Source organism: Symphodus melops (genome assembly GCF_947650265.1).
Source record: "Symphodus melops genome assembly, chromosome: 1".
Classification (NCBI taxonomy): domain Eukaryota; kingdom Metazoa; phylum Chordata; class Actinopteri; order Labriformes; family Labridae; genus Symphodus; species Symphodus melops.
The window spans coordinates 41,842,125-41,860,114 of record NC_136691.1 but is presented as its reverse complement, the minus strand read 5'-3'; the positions used below and the strand labels follow the sequence as shown (position 1 = coordinate 41,860,114).

Below are 17,990 nucleotides of genomic sequence, written 5' to 3'. Positions count from 1 at the left end.
TGTTCATTTGAGGCTGTGGTGAGCAGCTCCTAGACACACTGAACCGACACATGCAGCTCTGAACTAACTCACACACACGCGCACACACACACACACACACACACACACACACGCGCAGTGCACCAGCACATCTCAGACCATGCAGGCCATTCCTAAATGTCTGATCTAGATGAGCCCTTGACATTTTTTTTCTTTGAGTCGTTGAACTAAGCCTGTTTAGTTTATCCAAATGATGATGTTCTTAAAACGAAAGATTAAATAAGCCAGAATGAGTCTGCAGAGGCAATGTGATGATGAATTGTGGATCACAGTTTGAACACTCACATGAAATCATGTTAGAGTTCTTGCAGGCAGGGTGGGGTCTCCCTCCTGTCAGCACAAAGGGGAAAGGGCTTCCCCCTCTGTGCAGTGAACTCGACTTGTGCGTGCATGACATGTTTGCATGTTCAAAGGAGTCTTCTTGTGCGTCTATTTTTATGCATCTTGCATATATGTGTGATCTTTTTTTTTTTATGTTTTAAAGATAGCCGACTGCATACAAATCGGTGTCCTTATAGAACAATATTGTGTGTTTGTTTTTGAACTATGTGAGCCTGTTTCTGAGTATGCATTTATCTATGTATCTACTCATATCAACGTCCCCTTTTCTCCTGTCTTTGCACGAATCAAATGCGACAGTGCCGTTCCGGTTGAATTGTCACTCTCATTACCATAAACCAGGTCTTTATTGGGGGCAAATTGATTTTCGGGCAGAGCCTTGTTTATTAGCTTCTGCTCGTCAGAGATGATCTTGAGTCAGCAGATTCAGCATTTCTGTTTAAAATGTCACTTCAAAAGTCCAACTCATGAAAGATAAAGGAACAAAAATCCCCCATGTACTGTACACTGAATAATCATTTTTAATAAAATGTGAGAGCTATACAAAGAAAACTCTTATTTTCTTACATCACTCTAAATGATTACACGTCCTCGGAAAATGTGAATTAATGATTAGGATGATTTGGGCTGTCACTTATTAGTGTAAGATGCTACAGATGTAGCAGGAGAGACATGATTTACAGGCACTTTCTGATGATTATTTTTCTCTACTCTCTATTTCTTTATTCTTCCCTTTTTTTCTGATCCCTCTCCCTTTATTTCTAGTATTTATTTTATATATGTGTTTTTTCTGTCCACCCCCATCTCTCTTAGTTTGGCCGATGATTGCCACAGCCGTCCTGGTTTATCTCCTGTGGTGACTGGGGACTGAAGAGTTTTCCTCGACCTGCAGTACCTCAAGAATCACTGATCTTACCGCCTGCAATTCCAGTTTCTACCAACCCCTCTTGCCCCTCTTACTTTATTTTTTTTTATCGTGAAGATCAACTGTTGAAGGCAAAATGGAGGACAATTACAATAACAGGACTTCTCTGGCTAAGGGGGCCAAGGACATGGTGAAGGAAGCCAAGCGGCACACAGCAAAGAAAGTCAACAAGGTGGTGGATAGAGCCACAGATGAGTACTCATCCCACCGTAACTATAGTCGATTCCAGGATGAGGAGGATGAAGATGAAGATTTCTACAGGAACCCACCAAGGCATGACAAAGAGCGCTACAATGACAATGAGGAGGGCTCCAGTGATGCCACAGAGGGCCATGATGATGAGGACGAGATCTATGAGGGTGAATACCAGGGGATCCCCTCTGCAGGTGACAAGAGGCACAAGGAAGGTCAGGTTGCAATAGGGCAACCTGTGTCTGATGCCACAAGAGACCGTAAGGGGTTAGAGGAGGAGAGACAGGCCGATGAGGAGGAGCTGGCCCAACAGTACGAGCTGATCATCCAGGAGTGTGGACACGGGAGATTCCAGTGGCAGCTCTTCCTGGTGCTTGGGCTTGCTCTCATGTCGGACGGGGTGGAAGTGTTCGTAGTGGGCTTTGTGCTGCCTAGTGCAGAGACGGACATGTGTGTCCCAAACTCCAGCTCAGGATGGCTAGGTAAGTCACTTTGTGTGAGTTTCAGTACTGATAAGTGTGACTTAGTGTGCATGTGCTAACTTGAAATTATGTGAATGATTCAGTAGTAGGCTAATCAACATGCATTCAATCAGTTAGCTTTTATTGACTGTATATGACAGTTTTCAGAGGGTTTAATCCTATCCTACTTTGCATTGAAGAAAACCTACATATGAGCATACACATTGTTGTAATACAATACGACAATGATAGCAAAATATCTTGTGTGCATAAATCATAAACTAAAATAATGGAGGGACACCTTTCTGTCTAACTGATGTCATCAGTGTCTTTTTCTTTTGAACAGAAAACATCTGCTACAGGATATAATGGAGTTACTTAAAGGGATGTGCTTACCAGGCAGGCAAGATACAGTATAATCAAAAGTCCAGTTGCACTAGTCGTATACAGCTGGAATATAGCATTCAACATTGTCATAAGAAAGGGCCACGACTTATTGTTGAATATTATTTGAAAAATAAGATTAGTTATGCATCTTTACACTTTAAGCGTCACACTTTACCTTGGGGTGTTTCACATGGACGAGATGTTTCGGTCCACTGGTCTCTGTGCCAGGATTAGGAAAGTAGCTTCTATATCCTGTATGCTCTTTGTGTTGAGAAAGAGTCCCAGCAGTCCCAGTGGCTGCAGGTGTATAATCCATCACCTCAGAGCTGTGTGCAGGGACTGACTCACTGTGTCAGTACTGGAGAAGCGAGGACATAAATTCTAGCGCACAGACTTTAGATACTGCCACTGTGAGACATGACAATGCATCAACTGCACTGCAACATCTGATGTAAAAATGATAAAGCATAGCCTCCTTTAGGGACACAAGTTTGAACATTCCGGACACCTTCACTGACACCCTGTGTTATATTATTATCACACTTTTACTTATCGGATGGAGGTTGATCCATCATTCCAGATAATGACACGTGTTGTAGGGATATTATCAAAATGGATTTCCAAGAATGGAAGAATTAAACTCCAACACCTACTGTTTTATGAAAACATAATACAATTGTATTTAATGCAAAGCCATTAAGGGGAAGTTAGTTCACAGGATGTTGCAAGAATCCATTTAAACTCTTTTCTTCCTCTCTAGCCAAGCAAATTCCTACAGGCATTTATGCTCCACGCTCTGCTTCTACTTGTTCGTGACTCCATCCCACACCCCCTGTCCCTCCCTCTCACCCTCCATTCTCTATGTGCCTCTCTTTTCTTCTTCCATCCTCCCCCATTCTCCTCTCCTTTCTCCTGCTGATTGCCCCAAGGCTCCTCCCTGTGGATGGGAACATGATTGGTGTGTACATTTGTATGTGTGTGAGAGTGAGTGAGTGTGTTTGTATGTCTGAGCTTTGCCCACATGATTACTATGACCTTGTTGGTTTCCATTTGGAGTTTTCCAGAGTAATTACACTTAATTAAAGCAAACACAATGGAGTGAATTGATGTTTTACAGGTGGCATGGTAATTCTTTATTGCCTTGAGTGTGCTAAAAACAGCAGCAGCCAGTAAAATATGTAGAGATAATTTATTAGGGTGGTCTCAGATTTCATGTAAGATCACCTTAACCTGACCAAGCATAATAATATATAGTATTCTTATTTTCTTTTGCCAAATTAAAATTAGGGAATTCACTGCTGTAAATGTAGGGTGGGCCAAAATAAAACAAAATTGTTTAGAAATGACATTCAAACATCAAACCAAATATATTTGGTTAGCACAGCTAGGTTAGCACAACCAAATCAATATTAACCCAGGAAGAATCGGAGGCTAAATTCTCCAGATCTGCTTTATTTTATTTATTTATTATTTATTTTAGTACATTTCTCAGTTTGCTGCATGAATAAAGGATTATCTTATCTTAAATAATTAATAACAATGCAGAGTCACTTACAGTATTGAAAAAGCACAACACAACTCTTGCTAGCTAACTGCTAACTGCCAGCTGTACCCTTAGGGGCACATGGCAGAAAACAGAAGTAGCTTACTTTCAGCTCTAACTGCTAAGCTGTATTGACTATTGACTAACAATTCTCCTCTTCATCTGTCTCATTGTCCTCATTATCTTTAAAGTGTGGTATCACATTTAACACATTAGCGTCTTGGTTTATTGAATTAGTAGAGTGTGGGATGTGGCACCTTCCAATTGTTCATGTTTGAAAGGTAACTACAGTAAAATTCATTGTAGTTCCCTGAATTGGTTAAACCTATTCTTGATTCTTGCCAAGAAAATGCTTGGATAAATTTGTATTGTTCTGCACATGTAATCAAACTTACACAAATAATCAATCACAATGCAAAAACAAGCACAAAGTGTTTAAGGGATGTCAGACATTATGTAAATGAAAATATGATTAGAAGTGGTTAATTATGTTCCTGAGGTGAGTCATACTGTCTGGTTGTGGCTGCTTTTAAAAACATTTGATCTTGGCAGCCTTTCCACGTGCCACATCCACCTGGTGACAGTCCTCAGAACCAATTTATTGGCCATGTACAGTATAAAGTAGCCTACATGCAGCCAGTTTTACATGCATTTTGATGTGTGAGCAGTTGAATGATGAAGAGAGATCAAAAGTTATGTTTTAATTATTTCAATGCAATTGTCTATGTTCTCCACAGCAGATATTTTGTACAATTTAGACTCATTACTACTACTCACACTCAAACAGAAACAAGCCATGCTAACTGAGCTGAGTCTAATGGGATAATGGAGTATGAAAAACACAAAGGCCTGAATAAGATTGATGAGTGAAATTGTGATTTGATTTCAGGATTCAGTTTGGCCCGACTAGTACATCTGTAACAAATGAAGGTAGGGAGTCAGGGTAGGAGGGATACAATGTTGTAAATCCTTAAGATAAGATTGTATGCTGTTGAAAGATGGATTTGGGAGGGGGCAAAAGCTTTGATGACAGATGATGACAGGGCACATGAGAGGAGGAGGGACAGCTTTGAAGTTTGAGAGGAGCAATAGGGAAGGAGGTGTGGGAGGATGGGAGCAAAGAGGAGGCGGTTTTGTGGTATTCAAAAAAAGCAACAATGTGAGGGAAAGGCTCAGCTATCATCTCAGACACAACAGACAATAGGGACACGTCACCCTATCATTACTTATTTGTTTGCTTAGGCTGTTTTTTTTCTTCTATCTGAAACGCCCCTCATCTCTCCTTCTGACTTCTAACTACTTCTCATTTAATTTATCACCCACCAGTCCCTTTCAGCAATCAATATTTTCTTATATTATCTTTCTTGTTACTTCTATTCTTTATAGTCTTTTCATCCCTGCTTCTCAGTATACTGATCTTTTGCACCTTTTCTTTTTCCCTTGTGTCCCTCTTAATGTCCATCTTTAAAATACTTCTCCCTCAATTTTCATTTCTCTCCCCATTGTTCCCCCTCTTTCTTTATTCCCTTCTTCTCTGGCAAGCTGAGTCTGGCTGTTTGGTTCAGGGGCACCTGAGCATGGCTAAACTGCAGTAAGATCGTAGCGTCACTGCAGAGATTACACTACTTGCATTTATCATATGGACCAAACCAATTGCCAGCAGTAACATGAGCCACAAGTAAAGCATGTCTAACTGCTTACTCTTATCAAGGGTTCATGGCATCACTGTATTTTATGCAAATGATGTACAGTCTTTAATGTAATGAAGGTTGTATCATTACTGATCCTGAGTGAGTCATTTTAATTCCTCTACTCTAAGCCCTACAAACGGTTACTTTCATATAGATTGCATTGAAATCCTGCCCCCACTGATATGACTTAAAGATGACAAAAAGCTTCAATCCTTTTTTTGCGGAGGTGGCAGAAGACGGAGGCATGAATCCGATCAAACTGACACGATGTAGTACAAATGTGATTACACGCTGCTCAGTGTAAAGGAGCTGATGACAGTGGAGCAAAGAGGAAACTAAAGCAAATAGATGATAGGGGAAAGCACACAGGAGAAGAGAGGAACAGGAGTGAGGAGGGGAGAAAATGGATGAAAATTGAGTGAAAAGGATAGGAAGTAAGAGAAGAAATTGTATGAGAAGGAACAATCTGAGACAAAAAAGATGGAGTAAAGGTTTGGAAGAGTGGCACACATGGAGATGGTATAAGATCAAAGGGATGAAGAGGCTGGGAGAAAGACAGAGAAGGCGTAGAAAAAGTAGTGGGGGAGAAATGATGGTGTCACTGTAGCGATCACTAGGCACACTGTTGAATTATAAGATTGTCATTATGAACAAAACAGGACTTTTTTGTGCGATGCTGAAACAGTTTGCACTACTAAGAGCAAAAACATCAATGCAACAACATCAATACATCAACAAGGTCGTGATGTAGCTCAGCGTTCCAATCACTGTCAGGGGGCTTCTCTGGATGTGACAGGACAGAAAACACTGCACTAGGGTCTTCCCCTTTCTCCCTTTTTCACTTAATCCCCCCCCCCATCTGACAGTAACTGGATTGTTATACTCTTTAACTTTTTCAACCTCATAGCTTTTACTCATACATATGTAAATGAACATTTCCAAATTGATAGTTATATGTAAAATGCTACCTATGCATTTTATAGTGTCTTAATCTGTTCACTTTTAGTATTTGTGTGTAGTTGTTTTACTCCTTATCTTAGGGCACCCTCTGGGAATTTGCCTTGCTTGTGAATTAGCTGAATATTTTTTTTAACATTCCTGGAGATGTGTTTTGACACCTCAGTAGAGTGACACTGGGTGAAACCTGTTGCCTCTGCTTGACAGGACACAGACACACTGTCATCTTTTGATGGTGCACAAAGACTTCATGGGTCAACAGGTCTAAACTGTATTTCATACTCCCCTCTCCCACTGTTGGAACCAATTTAAAAGGTTTTGCTTCAGATCTGTTCAATAGTTTAAAAATGTCACATTCTTTTTTCCATGTTAAGAACCAAGATTTTTCATATCAATGCAGGATTCATATATTGGCCTTTAAACCAAGCGGAATTGGACTATTATATCCTTTTTCCCATTCTGCAGGCCTGCGGTAGGACCTGCATTTATAACCCTTAAATCAATGAAAGAGCATTATTGTGTGATAGAACTCTTTAAAAGGGCTTTCATTAATTATAATACTGCGGTACTGTGTCTCCTCTAATCCAACCTTTCATTTCTAATATTGACAAACTGACTCCGTCTGATTAAAATTTTGAGTAATGTTGTGGTTGATGTAAGATATACTTTGAATCTTTAGGGCTTCACTAAATGAAATAGTGTATGATGACCATTCACTGAAATGCAGAAAATGTATACTTTGTGACATGTATACTCTTTTGATTTGACTGTTTTTTAGAAACCCAAGACTTGCAACAGCTCACTGTATTTTGTCAAAAGCTGATAAGATGAAGAAAGAAAAGAAAAGCCAATTCTTTTTTTAGAGGACCAAAAAAGTCCCTGGAGCCAGATGTGGCCACTGCCACTATGCCACCCACTCACTGGCTGACACAAATAAATCAATGACATCAACAAAAAAGCTATAGCAAGACAGATATGTTGAGCCCATTTTTACCAGACACTAAACATGTTGAATTCTGCTATAAAGTTGTGCATTGTTGTTGTGCAAAATAGGGCTTAAAGGGGATTGACTGACTCTTGGAACTAGTGGCTGGTTAAGGAACTGCCATTTTCATTGCACTTTGCATTAGTTTAATTTGTCAGCTCCAGAGTTTGCTGATTGTACAAGAACTAAAGGTCATCATATTAATTAATAATGTGATGCCTTAATATACAACAGATGTCACAATGTTAATGCACATGAGTAAGTGTTTATTAGTGACTAAATACTGAAGAGATATTAAAATATAGGACAAGATAGTTTGGTAGTTTAACAGTGTAAAATATTAATACTATGGTCCCTAAAAAACGACTTACACATTATGTCATGTTTACATTCAAAAAAGGAAACCACTCTGAAAACACCATTAGTTTGTTTCATTACAGCAAAACTGCCAGCTACAATTAACATCAGGATACAAAGATTTTTGTGTAGAATAAACTTTGACTTGGAGATGCGCTATGATTGTGACAGTGAGTCAGCGTGACTGTTCCTTTGGACTAACTTTTCAACCTCAAATTTTGCTGCAGTGTAATAAGCGCTTGGTTCGAGTCCAAATGGAAAATGAGACTGTAGCCCTCTGACATCACACTAGAAGCATAGCGTGACTCATAGCCAAAAAAAAACAAAAAACTCTTGGCACTTAAAATGTAGTTTCAGTGGAAATATGTTAAATAATTATCTGTTACAACAAGTTGTTGACACACCCACTGTCCTGTTGTCTTTTATTTATCAGACATACTTTGTAATGGTAGGGGATATCTATGTTTTTATAGCTCACTTTTCAGTTGTACACTGCACTACTTCTCTGTGCTGGTACTTCTGACGTCATACTCAGCGATATCATGCAGCAAGTCAGACAGAACATCAATAAATTCATTACGTAATGCACTGTCCTGAGAGCAATGTACTCATTAGTCACAAGTGTTATTGCTCTTTGTTAGAGGACGTTGAAGAAGCAAGAATCAGAGGTTCTCTCTTTGTCATGTAGTTTCTTCAGTTTTCGTAAGTTGGTCACTGAAACAAAATTGAAAGGCCTCTGGATGGTTGAATGCACGACAATTAAATGGAAGGCCAGTGGGTGTTTGCCTGGGCACCATGTATCCAGTGTCTCCTTAATGAAGCAAATGTGAACTGTGCATAGACTGAATACTTCCGTTAAATTTAGTATTGAATTTATAGCACCTTCAGGGCGAGTATCTAGATGGCTGCCAAATGTGACAGATAGCTGAGTTTTGACCCCTGAAGCGAGCGAGTCAAAAAGATATCAGCTCACAGCAGAGGAGAAGAGACCTGACTGCAGACATTACAGAGAGGAAATGCATCTTGCTATTAAGATTATCGTAATGGGATGAACAAAGTGTCCCTGCGGCTGAGTCATACCACACCATATATGACTTCAGCTCGCACTTTGTCTTCTTTATGAGTAAACTTTACATTCACTAATAATTTCTGTTGTTTTTTTCCCTGTCTACATAGGCTTATAGGATTAAGAAAAAAAAAACCTGCAATGCTATCTGTAAATAATCAGTGCTGAAGCACTCCAAAAGAATTTGTGAATGAGAAACATTCAGCTGGAGTTGATATATACAACACAATCTAATTCCATGGAGGCTTTAAACACACAATGTCAAAATAGACTTATTAAGCAGTAATGATGAGCTCCGCTCTCAAGAGCAGACTCATGATCACAGAGAGAAATCAATGTTGTGTTGTTGGAACATTGATCCCATTTGTGACAAGAGAATTTTAAAGAGCAGTGGGCCCTTTTTTTTCTTCTCAATTTACTCTGCGTTACTGTCCATATTTGTCTCCTTATTGATCAAAGCCTGTTTTCAGTCTTTAACTATCTGTATTTACTGTTTAACTGGGTGTCTAATTTACTGTCCGCAGTCAGTGTTCCATCTAACATTGCTTCATTAAGACGCCAAAGTCAAGTAAGCATTATTTATAAAGCATATTTATAAACCAAAGTGCTGTATATTAAGTGTCAGTACCTAGCAGTTCTAAATAAAGGAATATCTTTTCAACATGTTTCTCTAAGTTCATTTTTATCACTTTTAACTAAACATTTGTGCTTAGTGGTGCAAAGGGTATAACAAGCTTAAGATCCTGCCTACCCCCTTTTCTGTCAGTACATGATTTATCTTTAATCTCTAAATGTCATTATGTGTAACTTTCATACAACTCTAATGCATTTGTCTTTTCTGTTAATGCAATTGTTCTTTGAGGATGCATTTATTTATTATTTTATGGTTTGTTGTAGAAACTTGTTTTGGTCTCCAGGATAGTTTCTGTAATTTGAGCTCACGTTAAATGGACCCATATTATACAAAATACGCTTTACCATGTTTGTCAAACAATGATATGTGTCCCCTAGTCTGTCTACCCCCCCCCCCCCCCAACTGTGACAAAAGTCCATCCTCTCCGTCTTTTGCCTGCTCAACTGAGAAAATGAGTGCTCATACAGGCTGTGTGGAGATCTTCCCTTTGTGACATCACAAAGGGCAGTAACCCCTCCCCCAGGTGGGTGACACTCCCATAGTTAGGAGTTTGTTGTGACCTCTAAGTCTGACTTTCCACCATAAACAGAAAGACATGGAGAAAGAAAGCACAAGCAACCCAAACCCTTCCAGAGAGGGGCATGGTCAGACACAGCACATTAATTTTAAGATACAGACACAGATACAGCCTGATCTGAACTGATTGAAAAGGACGAGACTATGTGACCTTGAAAATTATATCTTTTTTGCTGGTGAAAAATTGGTAGTAAAAAAGTATTGACCAAAGATCCAGACATTTGCTTCAGCTGTTAGTGGTGACCATTAACAGAGGGTAAGAGAATGAATATTGTACTAAAATGGTCAAGGGGGGAAGTGGCTGTTTTATGTGTTAACTGTCACCTTTGTTAGCCAAATCATCTTCTCAATAAATGAATGTTGTTTGAAGCCTGTTTCACCCATCCCATCGGTAAGAAAATCAATTTTTCATGTCAAGATAATCTAGCAAACTGATTGCAAAAACAACTGCAGAGGGGGACATCAATCTGACCTCTCTCTCCGCTTCTCTTTCCAGGCAGTGTTGTTTACTTGGGGATGATGTTTGGAGCGTTCTTCTGGGGCGGTATGTCTGACAAAGTGGGACGCAGACAGTGCCTCCTCATTTGCATGTCCACAAACGGCTTCTTCGCCTTCCTGTCATCTTTTGTCCAGGGATATGGCCTTTTCCTCCTCTGCCGTTTCGTGGCAGGCTTTGGGTACGTCTTATAAAGTGGGGATCGCTCTTAGACTGACGAGGGGTGACAAGACACCATTTTAAATAATTTGTGAAATGTCCATTCAAATGGTAGGTTACACTATAGCGCCTCAATTTCTCCTTCTGTCGTGAAAGGATGGCGACATCATCAGCGACAGTACAGAATCAATGTGAATCATGTTAAATCTACAGGGTTTATGCAAAGGCATGTCTCTGTTTTTCCTAATCATTTCTCTCCACGTTGTTTCCGGTAATCAAATTTAAAGTTACATACTCTAATATTAACTCTTAAAATTAATCTTCCACCAGATCTTTACATCTGCATAAATTTAATTTGCCCTGAGTGCTGCAATACTGTAATAAATGACATCTACATCATGTTTATTTGTAGTAAAGGGAGGACATTATTGTTCCAGACACTTTCTTTAAGAAAGTATTTTTTCATAGTAAGAAAGTCAGTGGCTATAACATCTTTGACATTGCTTTTGTTTATCACTTTCTCTTATTAAGATATATAGCTGTTCCTTTTGGAGCTAATTCAGTAATTGCATCTGCAGTCTCCCCAGAGACATTCAGAGTAATTGGAAATGCTGTCCAAACTGTCAATAAAACCTGTGCCCTTGAACAATGAGAAATATGTATTCTTTCTTAAATGTTATGTTTTGAGAAAAAAAAACCAAATGCTTAGGTAAAAAATGTTTTAGTCTTCTTGTCATTTTAGCAATGAATCTTGAGTTTTCTTCCTTTGTGATTTGATTTGTTTATTTAGCACACACAGAGGGGTGCAAGGAGGGGAACGAAGCCAAATGAGGCTTATACAGAGTTCCACCCCTGTCTGCATTCAACATTAACAAATATAAATAGGCTTTAAAGGCTAACAGAGTAAAACAGAACAATGGAAAACAATCCAAATGAATTTACAAATCGGAATTTAAAGAGAAGTATATTGTTTTGCTTATCCATCTTTAACTTTAGGAATAAAAGCAGGTCATTCTCCAAGAAATGAATACACCACATGTATATGTGATCACAAATTGAACCTTGAGGAACAAGTTAAAGGGATTAAAAAACTAACATTTTGACTCTGTTTGCTGTATTCCCATTAACTTTCCTATTCTCTTTGGTTCTTGCAGGATAGGAGGTGCTGTGCCGATCGTTTTCTCCTTTTTTGCAGAGGTGTTGTCCAGGGAGAAAAGAGGAGAACACCTTAGCTGGTTGTGTATGTTCTGGATGATTGGAGAGATCTACGCATCAGCTATGGCCTGGGCAATCATACCACACTATGGTGAGTTAACACTTATCTGGACTTGGAAGGACTTACATTTTTTAAATCATAGACAAGAAGCTTGGCAATATGACTCTGTCTTAAACTCTAGACTACATGTTAGACCACTGCAAGGCATTCCTGTAGCTGTGAGTTGAGGTGCGAGTCTTTCTCGCCAGGAGAATCAATTACTTAAAAGCTCTGCGCTGCAGGCTGTGAGAGGCAGAGGTTAAGAGATTAAGGTACGCATGGAGACCATACAGAAGATGCATGCTCAAAGGGTGAGGGAGGTCCTGCAGGAAATAGAAAAATGTGATTTATTACAATGCTACATGAGATATCGGCTGCACTCATCATGAAAAGACAAAAAAGAAAGGAAGAGGCTTACTTTCTCTCCTCCTCTGCTTATCACATGCTTCTCTTTCATCCTGCTAACCTTTCCTTTTTACTGCTTCCCTCTGCTCCTGTTTTGTACTCTCCCCTTCTCTGTGTCTAACTCTGTCCTTCCTTTTATTACCTCTCCTCTCTCTCCAGTCTCTGTCTCCGCAGAGTGTTCTTCTTGATCAGGCATAATTAGGTTTTTCTCCTTGCTCTAATAGGACAAAGCTACAGCCAGAGGTGATTTATGGCCAGACAGTGCTTTAGCCTACCTGTGACGTCAGCAAGAGACAGACAGTGTGTGTGTGTGTGTGTGTGTGTGTGTGTGTGTGTTTAAGTGGTAGGGTGATGTTATTGGGCTGTGGCCACATACAGATCTTCTTCCAGGGAAATTGAAGGCAATATCATCTGACATTGTAAGGGATCATTTAGGTTCGCACACACAAACACACACAAACACACACACAAAACACACACACAAAACACACACACCAATGCTGATGATGGAGGTCTTCTCAGTTATTTATTTTTTCATTCAACTCAGGATTATGCACACACAGACAAAACACCACTGTTGATCAGTTCACGTGTACATGCCAACCAGAACAAGTTTACATGAGGAAACTGCTGTTATGGTATTAAAGGGTTGCTAGTAGCCTCACTTTGCTCTTATTCTGTATGACACTGATACAACTCTCACTATTTCTCTTAGTAAGTGGGTCTTGCATATATACTCCAGCACTCTCCTGTGGTTTTATGTTTTTCTAAAGTACAGCAGTGCCTGCATCCAACAGGGATATGACGTTTGGGCAAATATGCCTCTTACAGAGATAACTCTAGATTTTTTAATGCAGAAATGAAGGTGTTAGAAGACGCAATATGATACAAGTGCCCAAACCCTGTTGTTTCACACGCCATTAGAGCTCTCATTTTTCTTCTCCAATGGCTGATTTTTAAAGTCCCCCCCCGCCCACCAGACTCACAGCTGGAGCGCTGAAGGAGGGTTGTGTGGTGCAGAGCCTCTTGGCTTTGACGGGAGAGTTTAAAGAGTGTACTCATTGCCAAGCAAACTCACCAGAAGAATAATCTCATGAGACACTTGTCATATCTACAGATTAAAGATTAAATACCCCCTGTAAATTTTAGATCAGTCAATTAAACTTCTGCTCGTGCTTCTTATATAAAGGTATAAAGGCACTGAAATTTGTAAGTAAACTATCAAATTCAATTTCTACAGATTGGAAAACATGTATCATCCAGCAGTATCAATATTTTTTTATGTTTTTGTATTAAGTTGTGTGCAAAAAAGCCACTACTGAAAGTATCATGAAATATTTTTACTTGCCGTAATTGTTTTTTTAATATTTTTTTTAATTTAGGAATTAATTTTAAGATTTTGGTAAATATGTCTATTCATTTGTTCAAGAGTAAATAAGTCAAAGAGTTTGTTAAAAAAAAAAAAGAAAGATGTATGGGTATATTTAGCAGAAGACAGCATCTAGTTTGCTAAATTTAGGCTGGCAAAATGTCATCAATTCTTAAAGCCCCTGGAAACACAAATATAGACTTCCAACAATGTCATTAATGGATTAAGTTTTTAAAAAGCAACTATCTTCAAAGCAACAGTTCAATGTGAAAACTCTTCCACCTTAAAGTAGTAGTTTCAAAGTCCATCATATAGTAAAAAACAAAAAGAAACAAAAGGTAGACTGGTGTCTCTCAGTTCCACAAGGTGCTCCAGTCGCCTACTTTCAGCATGATTTAACTTTGACAGTGCTCTGAGGTTCTCTCATGAGAAGGCTTTACAGCTTAATGCCATTAGTTCACACATCAGCCTTCAGCTATAAAGAAGCCAGTTAGTCCATCTTCACACTGTTTAATCAAAGGCTAAAGCCAGTTGACAGGAAACAATTTACAGATGAAGCCAAGAAAAAAAAAAGAGAGAGGAGAAGCTGGACTGCAGTACATATTGACAGGCTTTTAGACGTTTGCAAGCACTGAAAGAAAATCTGAAGTTGAGTCAGCTATTCATTACATGTATTTATTCCTGAATCCACAATACCTGAATTTCCCTCGGGATCAATAAAGTATCTATCTATCTATCTATCTATCTATCTATCTATCTATCTATCTATCTATCTATCTATCTATCTATCTATCTATCTATCTATCTATCTATCTATCTATCTATCTATCTATCTATCTATCTATCTATCTATCTATCTATCTATCTATCTATCTATCTATCTATCTATCTATCTATCTATCTATCTATCTATCTATCTATCTATCTATCTATCTATCTATCTATCTATCACAATGATGCAGTTACTGAGAAGGCAGAACTAACTCCTAGCTGCAGGAATGCCACCCACCTGGGGGAGGGGTTACTGCCCTTTGTGATGTCATGAAGGGAAAATCTCCAAACAGCCTGTTAGAGCACATTTTAAAAAGTGGATAAAATAAAAGACAGAGAAAGGACTTTGGGCGGTTGCAGACAGACCAGAGACACACATTTTTGGCATATGTGACCTTTAAGAAGTTACCTCATCCTTACTCCTACTGTATGTCTTGTTGTCTATGCTAACTATGCTATAGATAACAGAAGTATTTGGTAAATTATCTTTCCATCCATCTATCTCGTCTGGGTCTTGGAATAGTGTGTCGCTGACTTAGACATCCGCATATTTAGTGAATTATGTACATAATCCTTTTAATGAGATTTCCAGTGGCCTGGGTGGAACAGTTACCCTGAGGGGCAGGAAGCCACACTACATTTCTGCAGAAAAAGGCAATCGCTGCCGAACAACTTTTCCCTTTTTCTTTGCTACTCTCACTCTCTCTCTTTACTTCTCTGTCTCACTATGAGTCACTCCTGACATACACACACAAATGGAAAACAAATAAAGAAATCACACCACAGGCACGATGTTGTCTCCCAAAGTCTTTATTTTATTACCAACTGAAGACACTAAAGGAGTGAATTCCCTCTTGGACTAATGTGCTGATGTTCTCTCACATAATGGTACTCAGCACAAAAGCTGAATTTTGGTTGGCAGTTGAAAACATTGCATTTCTGTGCATCTTGCACATCATACCTTCTTTTTAAATAGTTAAGAAATAAGAAAATAAAAGGCATCCACTATTCTATAATGTCACTTGTTTCATGTGCAGATTTTTCTACTTCATAAATATTTCGTTTTCTCATTGATTTCTGCATTCTTCTCTGACATTTTCTTTTGTCTTCTCTGGATACATTTATACTTCTAATGACAGACCGCTGCCCCTTTTAAGAAAAATAAGTTTTTAGTAGTTGAGATGCATTGCTTTCAAAGCTGTATTTCAATATGCTCCGAGATAAATCCTAGCAGTGTTTTTTCTGGCATAACCATTAGTGTTAACCCCCTCCCCACTCCCTGACTTTCCTCCTACGCCTGTTGATGGATAATGGTTCTATTCCCTTTGGAGCAGCATCTCCATGAGGCACGATCTGTTGAAAAACGTGGGAGGTCACAGCTGAAACAGCAACCCCTTTCTGTGCTTCCACCCAAAACTCAAAAGAAAAAAGAAAAAGAAAAATGAATTGTCACGGTGTGTAAAAACTAAACAAAGTGGAGGACCCAAGAGCAGACTTCATCACTATAGTCTACATAAAAAGACAAAATAAGACTTTATTCTTCAAATTCCAGACAAAAGTCCAAATCCAAAAACAGGAGAGACCACAACGAGCTACCAGAGAAATATACAATGGTAGGTTAGACGTAATGAACTGACAACCAGAGGGAACAACCTCAACTTGTGTTTAAGAAACACAAGGAGAAGAGAAAATAAAACATACAGCAAAAACAAGCAACGAAACAAGGAAGACAAACTGAACAAGAAAAATAGATGATAGAAATAGGTAGCATGAACCTTGCTTGTCCTGGAATATAGATTTATCTTTAAAAATTACATTTCCTCTTTCAGATAAACATGAACAATACACCTCTGCATATAAAACAAACTGTTCTCTTTGTATCGCAAACAAAAGCTTTCAAAATGAAGTTATGAAATTGTCGTTGAATGCCACCTTCAATGAATCTGAAGATAGTGGATAGAGAATGGGTAAAGTCAAAAGCATCATTTCTGAAAATTAAACCTGAGGAAAAAGTCAATCTGCAAAAGGAAAAGAAACATACTGTATGACGCTTGATTGTGTATGTTGTTTTCTTGTGTATATGTGTGGGTGGAAGTACGGCGTTATGGCATCATGTTTGCTGTGACAGGGATATCTGCATAAATTTGTGTTATTAATTTCTCCACATTCTCCTCGTTAATGCATTTATCATATAAGTGTGTGCTTCTGTACTTTTACAAGAGTCTACAAGTCTGTGTGTGCGTGTGTGTGATTGTATGTGTGTAAACATGTTACAATGATTAATGAGTTTGGGAGAGTGCCTGTGGGCTGAAATCAGGTGCAACAAGATTTAACTTAGCGGAAAACACTCAATTCCTTTCCTACACATTCAATTAACCCGTCCCTGTGCACTCCTCTCAGCTCCCTCTGCAGAGCCATTCATCTTTGAGCATGCACATCACTCTTCTCCAGCTGCAGAGTGCTCTCATTTAAATGTTGTCTTTTATTTGTTGCCCCTTTGTGTTCACATTATAAGATTTACGCATAATATTGTGAACCAGTTTTTCAGATCAAGTGACCCAGTCCCTCCTATGATAAGGGCGTAACATCTTCACTGTATCTAATGCTATTTTTTCACTGTTTCCTCAAAATCACATTTTACAGTGAGTAATGATTTGATTTGCTGGATCTCTGGGAGCTGAAGATTGGCTAAATAGCCACCAATTTGTTACCATCCTTGGAGAATAAATCATTAATTACTCACTTTTGATTGTGGTTTGGCCTGAGACTCAATGATGTAAAGTGATTAAGTGCAGCGTCTTGTCTTGAATAAAAACAACTATTTTAAAGAATACTTGAATGTTAGACATAGTTACAGTAACATTTTATGGTGTATGACATGTACATGTGACTTTATAAGCAAAACAAAGATAATATTTCATGGATAAAATCATGTAAAGAAAACATGAATAGGGGTTTATGTCTCTATGTTTTGGTTATTCATTATATTTTTGTAGGCCTTCCATGCAACTCCCATTTTGTACGAAAGATATACGTTTAATGATACACCTGCTATCTCTGTTTTACAGTTTAGCATGGGAGATGAGCTGGACCAAGGTCTACTACGTTATTGGATATGACTGTAACAACAAGTAATCAACTATATAACTCAGAGAGGCCAAGTTAGCATATTTTATTAGCTAAACTGAGCAAAATGAAATCCCATGCACTTAGTTATGATATGATAAGTATATTTCTCCTGTACGCATAATCCTCTCCTGATGCTAGTGTCTGCATTAGCTAATTGCCATTAGTCCATAACATGGTCACAGCTTAACAAAACAAACCTAACTTTAGAGACCAAAATGGATTCCAAGAATCTCACTTTTCAGAAGAGTACAAAA

The 17,990-nt window shown here is 38.7% G+C and overlaps 1 protein-coding gene across 2 annotated transcripts in view; it reads left to right on the top strand.

Annotated features, from left to right (window-relative positions):
- sv2ca (synaptic vesicle glycoprotein 2Ca) overlaps positions 1 to 17,990 on the top strand; it is a 30,875-nt gene that overhangs the window by 4,835 nt on the left and 8,050 nt on the right. For both annotated transcript variants that reach the window (XM_079357936.1, XM_079357935.1), the window contains 3 exons: positions 1,192 to 1,977; positions 10,649 to 10,829; positions 11,962 to 12,113. In XM_079357936.1, coding sequence (XP_079214062.1) covers positions 1,380 to 1,977; positions 10,649 to 10,829; positions 11,962 to 12,113 — 931 coding nt within the window. In that variant the 5' untranslated portion in view covers positions 1,192 to 1,379. The remainder of the gene's footprint in view (positions 1 to 1,191; positions 1,978 to 10,648; positions 10,830 to 11,961; positions 12,114 to 17,990) is intronic.